General features: G+C 39.1%; 1 protein-coding gene across 17 annotated transcripts in view; it reads right to left on the bottom strand.

Annotated features, from left to right (window-relative positions):
* Positions 1-16,439, bottom strand: part of BCAS3 (BCAS3 microtubule associated cell migration factor) — a 364,101-nt gene that overhangs the window by 243,177 nt on the left and 104,485 nt on the right. For all 17 annotated transcript variants that reach the window (XM_030472293.1, XM_030472292.1, XM_030472294.1 and 14 more), the window contains 2 exons: positions 13,668-13,801; positions 2,114-2,378 (listed from right to left, as the gene is read on the bottom strand). In XM_030472293.1, the coding sequence (XP_030328153.1) occupies positions 2,114-2,378; positions 13,668-13,801 (399 nt within the window). The remainder of the gene's footprint in view (positions 1-2,113; positions 2,379-13,667; positions 13,802-16,439) is intronic.

Below are 16,439 nucleotides of genomic sequence, written 5' to 3'. Positions count from 1 at the left end.
TACCAAACAGATTATTTAAAACCAAACTATTGGGGGGAGGGGGGTGGTCCTAAGATTTTAAGGCAACTCCGCTAACTCCTCCATATAATCTCCTCAAATTTCTCATAGGAAATCTTCATATGAAGGTTTGCAAGTTACCAACACAGTCTTTGCATACATCCAACTTCAAGCTCTTCTACACTGTGAGAAAGTGATGAGCACAACCTGCGTGAAGTTCTTCAGAAACTGAAATTACCTTTCAGCCTTCCTAATTACTTAAACAGCACTAATTTTCAAGCAATGATGACTGCACAAAGATCTTGGGGGGGCAAATCTGATTTGTTTATTATATTTCAAGACAGACATTTGAAAACTGAAATTGTAAAACTCTTGGGACACTCCCACACATGCTTCTCCCTTTCTCTCAGTAACTCATCCGTGCGTGTCTTTCTCCTACCTACAAAATCTGTCCATCACTGAGAATCCTAGAGCAAATGAAATTGCTGTTTCTTCTTGGGGGGAAAAAAAAGTGTCAAATCTATTCAGAACTTCAAATGTACCTAAGAGCACTATAAAGGCAACAACTTACTGCAATTTCCCTTGACACAAAACAGAATTGGTTAGATGAAAGTTACACAAATTGATAGTTCCTTCCTCTCCTATACGTGATGTCAACAGTTAAAAGAGACTGGATGTGCCATAGTAAACCTTTAGAGCACTGCTGTTTCAAGCTTGACACGCTAAGCTGCTGCACAATGATATGAGAGAAGAAAGTAAAATGGTAGATACTCAAATATCTCTGAGGAGGAGGAAACTACAGATCGCATTTTGGGTGCCTTCCAGTGGCTCCAGGCAGAAGAGCATGGCTCCAGAACAGCTCTGCAGAAAACTACATTTAGAAAAGTCCAAAGAAAGGAGAAAATAGAGAGGCTTCTTCTGGGACAAGTCTGGTTCCCTTAATAATCAACAAGTAATAGAAATGTTCCTTTGATTCAGAAATCCAACAAAGGTTCTCTCTATGGCAGTTGACTCTCTCTCTCTGTCGTCGACTATGACAGCACATAGTTGGGCTTTCACAAGCACTTCTAATCCTACCCATAATTAGGGAAGAGGGACTGTTCTCAGCCATTTTTAATACTCTCAGACTGGAAAAGGGTGGCTCTCCATACCAAACTGCTATTTAAACTTTCCCTTCAATGGAAGCTGTGACTTACTCTTAATAGAAAGGAGGGGTAAGGATGCAGCAAATCCTGAATCCAAACAAAGCAGCTTCTAGTACAGACCTCATGAAAGGGAAGGGCAAAAAGAACGGCAAAGACAAAACTGAAGAAGCTGGGACAATGATGATATTTGAACCTTATTTAGAGGCTCTCCTTCCTGTCCTTTGAGTTTCTCCAAAGCACATCCACTCCAGGAGTAGGATGTACAGGTCAATTCTTAGAGATTTTTTTCCTCTGCACGTTACTTCTCACATTGCTCACACATACACACAAAAGTGGACAAAAATCTAAGCCATCAACTTCACATTACCTAGTTCCCATATTTCTCCTCAAACAGTATTTATTGTGGATATCCAAATGGACTTCATGATCATCAAGACTGATGAGCAATGTGAACTTTAGATAGCTGCTTTTGAATATAAACCAGGTTACTGACCACGTGCTAGATGGAAACAAAACTTGAAACCCAAAGACCTCAAAACTTTCAGTTTAGAGTGGAAATTATTAACACAGCTGTGATAGCACAGTTTACTTAAGTTGCAAAACTAGAACTATCTTTCTGAAGTGTTTATACCTTGGCTCTACATTACATATTTTTGCACAATACCTGCAGCATCTTATTTAATGGAACTCATTTTTTAGTGGCACAAACTACATGAGCAGACAGAATGAACCAAATAAATTCTTGCAATCTCCGGTAAAATCAACTGTTAGCAAATACTACTGAAAGCTGGAAGACCAGGAAGATCTTTAGGCCAGCATCTCCAAAGATATTCAGGAACCAAATCTTTTGGAGTCAGGCAGCTACACAGCAGGTACTGGAACACCTTAGAGGACATGGGCACTAATGACTCAAGGGAAGAGGTTTCTTGACCATGTAAGGGGAAGGAAAAGAGGGAAAAAAAGGGATTTACCATGGAGCGGTGAGCCAGAGGGGCTGCTTGACAGGCCTGGAACAGGGCTACAGCGTCCTCCTTGCTTAGATGTCAGCTCTTGCTCGATCTCTTCCAAGCCTGCACTCTTCTGGAATCGGCTCATGCGATTTACCACCCGGGGTGACATGTGTGTTCGGACACAGGGCTGGCCGCCATAAGGATTGATAGGAAAAACATGGGAAGTGCCCCGAAGCGTGCTGACTACAACCCAGCGGCAGTCATGGCTGAAGGAGATATCCTGTACCTAGAAAACAGGGGAGTGAAATCGGAAGGCAGTCACCAATGTACTAACAAATGAAACAGACAATCACGTTTTACACAAACACAAATCTCAACTGGAAATATGAATAAAAACCTCTAAGTTTAGGCAACAACTTGAATTTTTGCATATATACCGATGAACTTAGTAGTCAGTATATATTCAGTATATGTTATAAGCTCCAGTATAATACCCAGTTCCAAATTTTGTGTACTTTTCAAAATACTCTGAGATTTTTCTTTCTCAACAGGCCTAAACTTCTGAAAACAAACCATGCTGCAAAGTAAAGTACTACAGAAAGCCACAAGAGCTTGGTGCAGTTTTCAAATAGAATTTAGTTCTAAAAAGAGTTGGGAAATCATTTCAGTTACACCTTTTGTTATTTGCTTGTTCACTTCTAATTTTTGGCGACTACCCAAAAAGGGGGAAAGACAAGGATGAGAAGAAGAGAGAGATCTCACCACTGGGCCTGATTTTGACAAATACTGGCACTCAAACCTGTATTTTCAGTCAACAGAAATACCATGTCCTATGTAACTTAACAAACCAAAAATCAATGCCCAGTATTTTCAAAAGCTGTCTGTAATGGTCTCTAATCTTGCTACTGTCAGTGTATCCCTCAGGGGAACTACCATTCATCCAGGTATGCCTGGACCTATGCTCTTCTTTGGATTTAAAATTTTGTCAAGAAAAAAAATGAAAAACTTTGGCCATTTCTCTATATAAACCCACTCCATTGTACACATAATATTTATTAATCAGCTATTAACATCCCAGTAAAGACCCCAGCTAGATTTCTTCTTACACACATGAGTACTTATCCACCACTTCAGAAACACAAGTCTTATTTTAGCTTAAAATGGTCAGTCTTGAAGCAGATATAAAAATACTGTTAAATAGTTTCTACTACAGTTCGTCACTGCATAGATCTCAGATACAAAGTCCAGAAGGATTTAATTCTCTTTTAAGTGTGCTTTACACAACGCTTTGATGGAAAGCAAATTCTTGTTCCTGAAGGAATGCTTTAAAAGAGAGATTAAAGTTTGTTTCCAACCCTGTACTGGCAGACAACTCAAGAAAACAAGTAGTCTGGGCTAAAATGATTTATCATAGAAAAAAAATCCTAAACCGATTCTTCTAAAAATGTTTTTAAAGGTAAAAGCTGACTAAAAAGAACCAAGTACGCAAGTGGGATTTAACATGGCAAACAAACATATAGACGAAGGATTAGTTTTCATTATATTATTAAACAGCATAAACTAAATAAAATTCTTTAAGATTTCACTGAAGGCAGTTTTACAATACACCAGGTACTCAAATTGGAGTAAACACTGATAAAATCTTGACAAATATTCCAGAAATGCACTCCAGCTATTCCAGACAAAAGCAGCAAGTATTCATCAAAGTGCAAATTTCCAACTGAGCCCTGAAGCCTTTGAGATAAAAAAAAGGATTTAAGTCTTGTGACTTGTGACAAGATATTTGGCTGACAGACTGTCACGACACAAAATGCTTCATCAACATTACATAGATAAACTAAAAAACAGCGCTACACACCTGCTCTTTTCAACTGTGGTGACATATCCAAATGATCTGCTAATGATACAGCTAAACAATCTCCCCCAAACCTGACAGCTTTGGCACTTTCAGTGATTCTGGTATTACTGACATAAAGTCACAGCACTTAGAGCTCCTAGTTTGCCTACAAAGTGTTTCACCTTAATAGATTGCTCAAAAAGGATTAGAGACCCCACAGGGATTAACAAGAGCCGAAAAAAGAAACCCCAAAGTGTGGAGTCAGAGAAAAACTATGGCACCAAGAGAATTTAACTACTTGCTGTTTAAAGACGCAATTTCTCCTGGTTAAAATCAAACATAAGAACTGAATACAAATTGCCATTCTCAGTTACAACAGAAAGATCCCCAATATAATAAAATCAGTAAAGCTGTTGGATTATAACTCCAATCACATCCAAGGCCCTGTTTTCTAATTTCTAACAATGCAAAGAAGGGCCGTGCCTGCTGTGAGATGTGTCCCCTCTGGACACATCACTCTTTTCCAAATATTTGGTATTTATTTTAGATCCAGCTTTAAATTCCCTTCCTAATTTCTAAAAGCATCTATCTGTCCCAGCCTCGAGAAAACAGCTTTTTTCCTCCTTCCTCTCTGCTGTTCTGATCACTCAGTCTGTAACTCCAACATAGTTTTATCTGTCTCGCTCAGTTGGTTCATGCTTCTTGCAGAAGTGCAGCTCTAGAAGGGACTTTACAAATCTCCCTGTGAACTGACCAATTTGGGCTGTATTTGCAGGACAGGCTCAGGCTGCCTGTGCCTCTTCAATCTCTTCCTCCTGCCCTTCAGCTGATTTCACAGCCAAATTCTTTAAATCACTGCTTTCACTCACATCTGCCACATACCCTCTCTTACCTTAAATTATTTGCTAGAGAACTTTTAGAGGATGTTTCTATGAGATGACAGAGAAAAAAAATCCATATCTCAGTACTGCCTAACAGAAATGTGTGTGTTTCTACATGAACACTCAGTTGTCAGTACGCATCTTTAGGATTATGTTGTTTTAAAAAACACATACAACAGCCCTGGCATACGATGACACAAGCCAAGAAACCGGGAAACAATCATTACAGGATGTTTTTTCCCAGTGTAAACATGACACAGAAAAAAGTACTCCTGATCTTCAGGAAGAAAGCTTGGAACAACGTAATCCAAACCCCTCTCTCTAAAATAACGATCACGAACACTCGCTGCAGTTAGAGTGGGTGTCATGGGCATGACTACTGAAAATATGGCTGAAACCACAGAGACAGAGAACAAACAGATTTTTAAGACTCAGTAATAACAAGAAAAAAGTGTTGACAGATGACTGTGAAATGAATTAGGATTTATAAGAATACAGTTATGAAATCCTACTCGGCAGCGACAAAAAGTACTGTGGAAATTACCGTGACACATGCAGTGATTCCACCTATCTCCTACCAGTCTCAAAAATGGCCTTGTCTTAGAATCATAGAATTCTATGACATTTCTGTATGGATTGTAAAAGACCTTAAGATCATTCAGTTCCAACCCTCTGCCATGTGCAGGGACACTTCCTACCAGGTTGCTCAAAGTCCCGTCCAACCTGGCCTTGAACATTGGTCTTTCCCAGATAAGCAATGAGTAGCACTACAACAGACAGTTCAAGGAGGTAACTCGGTGAGTATTTCCAACTTCATACAAGGGCATGAATCAAACCAGCACAAATCCATCTGTGCAATGCAAAGGAGTCTGCAACATTCCAGTAGCCCTGGAAGAAAGCCGTGAACCAGGCTGAAAGGAGGAGGCTTGGCACAGCGGTCTGGAAATGACTTCAAAAAATCAGCTGTGTGTGTCCATACAAAAAAATACATATAAATTATCACATCAGACTTGCTGTTCTTCCACCACGCTGTTACTGTACATTACACAGAGTTCTTGACTGCGTAGTGTATAAACAAACTGCACAGTGGCCCATTAGTGGTTTTCAAGTTTATGCTAAGCGTTGCAATTTATTGCTGTCCTTTAGGTTAATGTACTATTATTTCATGTATTTATAATATATTTCTGGATTTGTTGTTAATTATGATGTAATGTTTAGATACCAAAGATCAATCAAGCTCCCATAGTGTTTACAGATATATGTTAATAAACTACAAAGTACAGTAGATCTCTCACGATGCAAAGTTTATTCTATAGCTCAAGGTCAACATCAGATTTAATATTCACGTCTGTATTTCAAAATTTTATCTATCCTCTTCTGTCTGGGCCAGTAAAGGGAATTATAGACCTGAGATTTTGTTTAACTTGGGAACTCTTAGGATATTTTAAATTGCAATACTAAATACTTTTGTAGGAACACCAGTGCTTTCTCCTATCTCTACTATCATTTCATCCCCCTAGTCTGTGAGCAGTTCTGTTTCTTAAGCTTCAAGCTACACTTCTCATATCCAAAAGTCTCAGCGAAATCCCTGGATACTCAAAGTCCTCATTAGAAAACACCAAAGCCTTTTCTGGCCCAAAGGAATGCACTTAAGACAACCACAGAACATTATAACAGAACATATGCTTCAGTTTGCCCATGTCTAAACCAGGTAGTCTGTGACTCCCATCATACAGGAGGTTTGCAGAAACTTTGTCTATATTTTATAGACTATTCAGCTTCCTCCACAAATCCAAATCTTACTTGTCAAAACCAAAAGGGCTTCTGGCTGCCCAGGCATGCTGCCCCTCTTATATTACTGCCTGCTACTGACCCTTCTCTGTATTAATGACAACTTTGTTGGGAAAAAAATAACTAGCACCCTTACAAAATTCTCAGTTCTATTACCAGAGTCATGGACAAGATGACTGTCTTCCTATCAGAGACAATTCAACAATGTTTCAGATATTCTGGGAGGCTTTAGCATGACTTGGAAAGAAATCATCCAGTGCTTTGATGGAAAGGAAGTAACAGTCTGAGAAAGGTTTTCTTAGCAGGTGCTAGGAAAGAAGTCTTTAAATACGCTTGTATTATACAATAAGACCTCCACCACAGAGCTTCCTTCAGCTTTGCCATTTCTCTCACCTTCACCAGTTGTTTCTTCTAACCCTTTCCATCAAAGCATTCACTTCAGACCTCTGTAACTTCTTTTCAGTCTCCTTTCCTTCAATGACTCTGCTCTTCTGCTTCTTTTTAACTTCCACTACCCTAATGGGCCGTGTTGCGAATGCTATGATGAAAATCTTTCAGACATCTGAATGAAAATTTAGCTGCCACATTCAGAGCCTGACCTGAGTGAGACAGTAGCATAATTTAATATACGGAGTCCTACAAGGACATGCCATGTGTCTTCAGCTTTACTGGAGATTGTACAGAACAAATAATTATTTCTGATATTCTGAAAACCTGGACGAAAATATTTGAACCGAAGGCTTCAGATCTGACATACATTCATTTGCTTTATAGAGGGGAGTTTTTGCCATAATTCTTCCCTTATTCCCATGACTTCTCTAAATTGAAACATTGTATAATTAGAACATATTCACAAAATAAATTAAAAAAAAATCAAGGCATAACCAAAAGAAAACAAAACAGAAGTAAAGCAGCATGTAGAAAACTTATTTCAAAAGCAGTGGATGAAAAAGGGCCCATCAGAGGAATGGCTGATGACACAAGTAATCACACAGCACAGGCAGTGACCTTGTTTACCACCACTCTTGGGAATGACTGACAGCCCATACCCAGCCTCTGTATTTCAGGGCTTCTAAAAGTTAATATTGTACTGACTTGCTACACAATGCTTAAATGTATACTATCACTTATCTTCTTAGGAAGGAGAAGGACCTTTACTGGGCTATCACAGTGTCTCCCCAGGCAAACCCACTCCTGATGCATGTGCAGAATGCAACAGTTAGAAGACAAAGCTCACAGTACTGAACCATGTGTTTTCAAAGTAATTATAAGAAATAAATATTAAAGCACATTTTGATCTTTCTGGTGCTCTTTCTTTTTTCCCCTAGTGTCCTTTTTCCCATTATGGTAAGTTACACCAAGTACAATTTGTATATTTTTGTGCATTTCACTGCATTCAAGTAAACTTCCATAGCAAAGTGAAACAATAATAAAGCATGACTGGCATTACTGCAATAGGAACTTATCCCAGTTTCAGGCACACTATGCAATGTCACAGAGAAAACACACCATTTGAAGGACATGACTTAAGTATTTAATCATGCTGTGCAGGGAGATGGCAGAAATAAAATCCCAGTACCATTAAACAACAAGAAGGAGCAGCAGCACTGAGGAGGCAAAGGTCAAAATAAATTACAGAACTGGTCTGTATTTGAATTTTTTTGGTTGGGAAAATTAAGGAAATGATGTAGCAACAAACACAGATGAAAAAATAATAAAATCATGGACTGCACAATAGGATTTATCAGAGCCACACAGGCCCAGCTCTGTCTCCCTGAGTCGTCAAAACTGATTTCAGTTTTGCATAGAAACAACAGCAGAATCCGGCCATTGCGAGACGCTCAGGTAGGGTCCTTCAGTCAGAGAAGCTGCTCTCCTTTAATAACTGAAATTGCAGATGCCACTCTGTGTTCAGCTCTGTCTCCTCAAGATAGTTAAGCTACTTTTAATTGCAGCAGCCTCTTACTGTCTGCTTTCATCAAAGACTGATCAACTTCCCTAAATCTGTCTTTATTATCAAGATTGTCCCCAGGTTCTTTCCAGACATAATAAAGCCTCTCTTCCAGAGACTATTTCAGTAATTACAACTACATAACTATGTCAAGGATAGGAAGAAATTTCTATTAACCACAGAGGTTTACATCACATGTTTGTAAACTCTTCCAGTGTTTTACTACCTGGACACAGTTCATGACACAACCTTGAACAGTCCCTGTGAAATCATGTCACAAAACATTCATGCTTTCCCAAGAAAAGTGTAAAATTGCACGTGTTCTGCGGCAGCCCCTGTTGGAATGTTTTTATCGTTCCCTCTGTTTACCTGCGCTGCCTAAACTCAGTTATAGCAGCAGTGTGAGAGTCAGAATAACAGAAGTCTGACAGCATAAAAGATTACAGAGGACCCTGGCCAGCAGCCCACTGATGCTATCATTACGTTTATTTGTTCTAGGTTGAGATAATACTGTTTTCAGGGATTTTGTTTTTTCTGTTTACAATTTCAGATCAAAGAGGAAGGATCATCGGGTGACAGTCTAACTTTCATCTGCAAGTAAATGAGCTTCCTCAGTTCAGAACATGCTATATCTTCATTAAAAACCTTCCTAAATGCTCTTGGCTATAAAAATGAGTGCGGTGTTGACTCACAGTGCAAGAGAAATGTACCCTTAGCCAAAACGTGCACCAAATACACATGCACGTTTTTCCCCTTTGCAGCTGAATTGCGCAAGCATGGAGAGCCTCAGTTCTCTCTCTGGTATGGTTAAATACAATCAGCACTTGCAATGAACCTTCACAATGTAACACAGCGCCGCAAACATACGGGTTTGTGTTCTCTTAGGTAAAAACATCCTAAAGCATGAGTGGTACTTAAAGACTAAAAGATATTAATCCAATGGAACTGAAACAGTGACTTTTGTCCGTGTTTGCAGAAAAGTAACTTTGAATGTTGTGACCCTGGGACTTGCAGCACTCGAACCAATGAAGTATCTGAGCACCTCACATTCTTTCATGGCTGTTGTCCTCACAATTCCCGTACAAGGCAGAGGTCCACTTTCCATCTTATGCCATCTTCATCTGAGTCACGCAAAGAAGTCAGTGTCTTTGACAGGAACTGAGTGATCTTCACAGGCCTGACTCAATGTTTTATTCAGCACATAGGCTTCTTCCCATACTTGCTGCTCAAAGTCAGCCAATACAACGTAGATTTGCAATAACAATACTTTCAAACTCACTAACTCTCTGTTTTATGATTCAAAGTGTGCATAAAGAGAAAAGGAAAACCATGTTATGCAGACTAGCTGTGAACAGTCAGGAAGAATACCACTACTTATCCTTAATTGTGTGGCAAGGGGAATGGAAGCTTAAAATACCCACCACCTTACCAAGCACAGTACCTACATCTCTTCAGCATCATGAAGCCAACACCAAGGAGACTGGCACAGCACACAAGCCCTAAGAGGAAGATCACCAACAAAACCACCTGGAAGATGGCTAGCAGATGCCTTTGGACACCACTCCAGGGTACAGTGACCATCAGTTGTTCAGAAAGTGCCTATGATCAGACACTGAATACCAGTACAATCTGCTGCAAGCAACATTTTGGTGCAGGGAAAGCTTATCTTTGTAGAGGAACCTGTAACAGCTCTGTCCCTTTCTCCTCCATTGAGCAGAAAACTACAAATAGCACAAGCATAGCTATTGCGATGGATTACCAATGCAAACACAATGTTCTGTATTAAAATCCATTTTCACTTTTCTTTTTATAAAATTAAAATAGAAAGTCCCCGTTTTATCCCATTCATTAATGGTAGGATTTCAGCAACATTGCCTGGTTGGAGTGGCCAACTCATTGCAAATGCTTAGCACAAATTCTGCTTCGGCTAAGGACAAGATCCTGATGAAAGGAGAGAAAACCTCTAGAGATCTCTTTACACCCAGTCTTTGCATTTCAGAAATGGTCAGGAAAAGGTAGAAATGGTCTTTCAGACTGAAATTTCTCAACCCCAAACCAGAATTTGTCTGGAATTCAGAAAAATGAAAGATATATTCTTTAGTTTTGTCAAAGTAACCACACAGCTAAAACATCTGACTCAGTAGAAAGAGGTGGGTGAGTTAGAGACACTGCTTGATTGCAGTAAATCGATCAGAAAACACCCTTATTAAATTACAACACTTGCTTCTTCTTCTTTAATATACATTAAGTGTGCAACTTAATCCACTTAAGATGCTTCTGTATGCGAATGACAGAGGGGACTTCCTGTCACCTCCTCTTAGGAGACAGATGTGAAAAACCAAGCTACTGCTCTGCCCTCCAACCACTAAACACAACATAAAAGGGAGAACTGGGAACTCTGGAGCCCTGCAAGAGGGGATACCCCAGGGCTGATATTCTAAACTGGGTGAAATTACAACTCAAACACATAACACACAATATATCTGTCAATATTTGGAACACCAATATAGATGGCTCCCAAATTTCTGCTCCCAGAGCGAAAGAGGTATGCCATGTATTATTACACAAAGCATACAGTGCATTTCCAATACTCCTTGGAAAAATTGGTCTTACAGAGTTCTCCATGGACAGTTAATTTGTGCAGAAGCAGTGATCCCTGACTGGGAAATTCTGTGTGTCCCACAGCTTAGACACAGCCATTCAGACAAGTACAGGAAACTTTTATAGACATACCAGTTCTTTGTCCATGAACCAAATGGCCTCATAACACCAGAACACACTAATGGATCACAAGGGAAGAAAAGAAAAATCACGCATCAGACATGAGGATATTTTGGGAAATGTGTGGCAAAGCTCCATTGGCCAGAATCTCATGTACAAAAGCAGATTATTTCAGTATAGACATTAAAATACCACATATAACAAGAGCATAATGAGGATGTTGAAACAATTTATAATGGGTTCTAGCTAAACAAATTTTGACATTGATAATCACTCATGTCCATCAACACAAATTAGAACTTTTTATAGCTCCAGTACAGAAGGTGACCTTTAAGACCATTGGCCTTGATTCGCAGTTAGCTTTAAACCGGAGCGGGGGGGAACAGAAAAAGTCTGGTTGCAAATGTGCAAATACTATTCTAACCAAGAAAGGAGGTACAGAGGCTCCCAGTGTGTGTCTCAGAATATCTTCACAGGGAATTTTAAACTGAACAGTCTCCAAAATTCTTGCCTAATGCTACTCATACATGAAACTTATAGAACAGAAGAGCAGCACCACATACTCCCCTTCTCACTAAACAACTAGAAGTACTGTTATTCCAAAAGCAAAAGTAAAACCATCAATCATATTATGTAAAGATTTTAAATTACAGATGTGTATTGAGCATCACAGGTACCAATGCAATATCGTTGCTGGATAGTTTAATTATCAAGAGAGTTGTGAAATCCATCAATGTGCCTCAGACTGGTTAGAATTTTCTCTATTTTATACTGCCCCAAAAGCTACACTGTTCACATTCCAAATGAAAGCTATGTGGCAAACTGGGAAAAAACTTTACTATGTTGATTCTGAGGACTTTAATGCAATGCTTTCACAGAGATGCTAATATTATATCCCCCAAAACCATGTATCAATAAAGGTTTATTCTCTAAGCCATGTTATGTTTGGTTTCCAATGTATGCCTTAAAAACAAATTTATCAGCTGTAAAAAACAGAAGAACATCTTTGTTGCTAGTGACTGGAGTCCTATGCTTTGGGTTTCAATACTGATTACAGGATATTTCCCACTTTTTGTATGAAAGTAGAACAAAAATAACTCTAAAACATTAAACACATTATAGTACATGCTCAAACGACAGAGTATATGTATACACACATATCTCAATGACCTTTATATTATTGATATAAATTACTTAAAAGTACTATATCCCATATGGACAGTTTTTCCTTATTTCCCCTCACTTTCCAGATTAGTTATTCCTTCCTATAGTAAACCACTGCCTATAATAGTAATTACACTGTTCCAGAGTAGTAGCAGCAAAGCTTTAGAGTATTTAAACTACCAGTCATTTAAATTCACACAGATCGAAACATTCTCAACCATTACTACATTAAATAAAGCTTTCAGATTGTACTTGTTACAAAGGTAAGTGAAAAAATGTAAGGGAAACTGCACAACTCACAGGAAAAAAAAATAGCTTGAAGGTACTATAGTCACTGTACCACAATAACCCAAGCTTCCAGTGTCAGGGTCATAACCACAATGCCTGAGGCTTCTCTCTGTCACACTAGTTTAAATGTGCCAGACTATCACAAGTCTGTGCATTCAGTGTGTAATTGCATCAGCAAGTGCAATACTCATTTCTTACCCTGTGGTGACATTTTTATTTATGTATTTAAAACAGGTTCTTCAACAGTTACTCGATGCTGCAAAGGTGAGGCTCTTGTGATGCCTAAGAGCATTGCAGTGAAGGATTCAAGCATAACATGCTGCGCTGCTCCTACCACACTGATGCTCAGCAAATGTCATCTCTCTCTTTTATCCACTTTACCAGTAAATCAGTTTACTGAGCATTATTTAAAATATCATTTCAGACTTTTTCACCCTCTGCCAATAGCCTGATTTAGTCTTCCACATTTAAGAGTGGGATTTTTAAACTGGAAAGATAAATATGTGTCACTACAGCCTCCAACGGGTTCACCCGCTTGGCTAAAGTGTAGATAAAAGTTAATCACAGTCTTCTGATTAACTCTTCCTTTCAACTCTCTAACTGTCCATCTTTGGTTTTACCACCAAAGTCAAGCAAACCCTGACAGTTGCTTCATGGGCACTAGACAAATGTTTAACATGTTACATGAGAAAAGGTTAAGTACAAACACAGCTAATAATCTGGGCTCTTTGGAGGTAGTGTCATATCTGAATAAATCTGACAGCACCTCATTGTAAAGGGCAAGAATTTATTATTGTCCAGGTTAAACGCTGTGCTCTTATCCTTTCTGTGGCTACAACATAAGAAAGGCTCTTTGTGTGCTGAAACAAACATTAAAGTGCCAACATACACGAAATGTATAAGGTGTCTGGGGATTATTCTTCAGCAAATAGTTTAACTTACTTTGGCTTCAGTCTCTCCCCTGTGAAGTGTATACAAATGATGGACGGCACTTTGTGATGATGACCAAGGATGTGTCAGTATTTGAAAAACATGGAAATCATGGCCTAATGTGTCAGTAGTGACCAGCAACATCCCTGGGTAAAAAAAAAAGACAAGAAAAAAGAAACACAAAAGCACAAGAGATTAATCACTGCAAAAGAAGAGGCTTAAGAATGTCTATCTAAAAAAGCTAGCGTGGCTTACACTTTGTCTTCTGGAATCAAAAGAAAACAGTTGCAGAAAATTACTGAATTGAAAGGGATTCACGTCATAAAAATGAATCAGAACTTCAACCAAACTCGTATTACCAGTATTACTACTAATATATTACAATACAAATCTATGAAAGCCAACTGAAAAATCATGGAATATTCTAACTGAAGTTGAGAACTTGTGTGACCAATATGAAGCACTGAAGTGATGAATGTTAGAGTGAAACCCCAAAATGCTCTTCACTGAGAAAGAGCCAGTATAAAAAAGATTGATGTTTCCACAGTAATAATTTCTGGAAGAAGAGACATTATCGAAACAGAGCCAAAACAACCCACACCAAAAACAATCCTGAAGAAACATCTTCTTTATAAATGCATATGAAAGAAACTGTCTGATTTATTGCTTGAAAGGCAGCAAATCAGAGCTGAGAGCTTGCAGTGAAATATGAAATTAGGTACTAACTTCATTGAAAACAGGTCACTGATGGATGTACTGAAATGATTAAATTAGATCGGCACAATCACAGTAACTTATATATGCTATTTACTTTTTTCTTCCACTATGTGTCACTCCATAACCCAGTTTTTAAACATTTACAAACATATTTGAAGTCAATTTGCCATAAGTTTTTATACAAAAAAAAATAAGGATTTTTGTACATACAAGGAAAGTATGGATCATGGCAGGATTTAGGACTATAATAAGCAAACATGAGATTAATTTTTCTGTATAAAAATGTCCATATGACCATGCTTAGTAATGAAATTTAAGAAATTATCACCCAAAGTGGTCCTCTGACATTTAATTAATGTCAAGTACAAAGTGTTTTAGCAGTTTAATAGTTACATGGAAGTGCCTTCTAAATAATTGTCAAGGTACCCTCTATTAAAGAAAACCAGGAATTTCCACACAGCTCTGTTGTTAATTCTCCACATAAATCATAATTGAAATCTTTTATCCTTCAGGAAGAGAACTCAGTTCTCTGCATCTTCCAGGACACCTATTTCAAAGGATAAATGATTATTTTATATCTGCCACAAAAGACTGTTCGCTTTCTCAGTTTATTTACACATGGCTCCACGATTCACCTTTTCCTCTCGTGCTCACTGCTGCTAAACAAACACATACAGTACGAGTCTGAAAGCTCTCACGCGTTACCACTGCAGTCCTGGTGTGTGCCACTTTAGAGATTTTAGACTTAAACTGGGGGAAAACAAACCCTGTGTGCACTGAGCAGCAGAGAAACACTCTCTTAATAAAGACTAACTTTCCCGCTGAACCACCGTTACAGCATCACTACATCGGCATCCTCAGTGTTCCCCCTCCTGGAATCCTCCTTCCCTTAAGCCCAAATAGCAGGATTTCAGCAGCCAAAGCCTTGAACTTCTGGGCCCAACGTCACTCCCGTTCCTCCTCCTCTGAAGCAGGCTTGTGAACACGTCTCAGCTCAGGGGAGGAAAAGTACAGTCCTGAAGCCTTCGAACAGGGTAATACTGCATCACTGCAGACATCATGGGAGCACGAACAGGCGTTTGCCTCAGTTTCTCTTGACCATACCTCTTCTGAAAATAAGGATTTGGGAAGGTAAGCAAATACTTTCGAGACTCCGAGGCCCACCAGCAGCAAGGTACAAAACTGGAGAGAAACCCTAACTGCATTTAGAGACAAAATTGCTACAAGTTTCCTTCTCAGCTTGACCACTGATGCTGGTAGGGCTTGGCCAGAGTGCGAGGCCACCCACACTGCACACATCCATTTCCTCAGAATCACACAAATGCAGAATCTTAAATCTGACCTCAGCAAGATTCCCTCCAGTAGACATACTTTCACAGTTACAGGCTGTTACTCGGATCCTGAGTGTTAGAAATGAAAGAGAGTTTGTTATGGAGCTAAGAAATCCGTGAGTGCATTTGGGTATTATGTTTGGGCGGTAAGGCATGTGAGTTGAGGTTGGTCTGGATGTTAATGTTGGTTTAACTGGCAATTTCCTTGATTTGTAGTGACTGTGTTGATAGGAAATACAGCTAAAGTTGCTCAAGTGCAAGTCAGCCAAGTCTTTAGTGTGGGATTATGCACACAATTTGCATTAATTCTGTTCTGCAACATCACAAAATAGACTTCCCTTCTGGTGAAGTGTGCAGTCCTCAATAATATATAGCATTTCCAGTGGAGAAAGCTGGAAGCAAATAGGGGTTTGTGTATAGAATTAGGCTGCCACTATTAGAGCGAGGATATTCCAAAAGATTCTAATTCAACACAGTAAGAAATTATTTTCTACATTCCCATGTTTGCCCCCCCTCACACATTAGATAGCTTTATATAGAAGCTGAGTGTGCTCTTGGTCCGTTAGAGCTCTCTCTTATTCCAGATGGAAAGGACCTCTGGAGAAGGGGAAGCTGGAAGAGATGAACACATAAAGCTCCTCTCAACAGTGAGCAGACGGCCGCAGAAAACCAGGATTTTTTTCTCCCCCCAAAGTGCTAGAAGTCTTTTATAAATACATACACAGAGCTGAGTGCA

The sequence above is a fragment of the Strigops habroptila genome (assembly GCF_004027225.2).
Source record: "Strigops habroptila isolate Jane chromosome 13 unlocalized genomic scaffold, bStrHab1.2.pri S16, whole genome shotgun sequence".
Taxonomy (NCBI): domain Eukaryota; kingdom Metazoa; phylum Chordata; class Aves; order Psittaciformes; family Psittacidae; genus Strigops; species Strigops habroptila.
The sequence above is the reverse complement of the archived record's forward strand: the minus strand, read 5'-3'. Positions and strand labels throughout refer to the sequence as shown.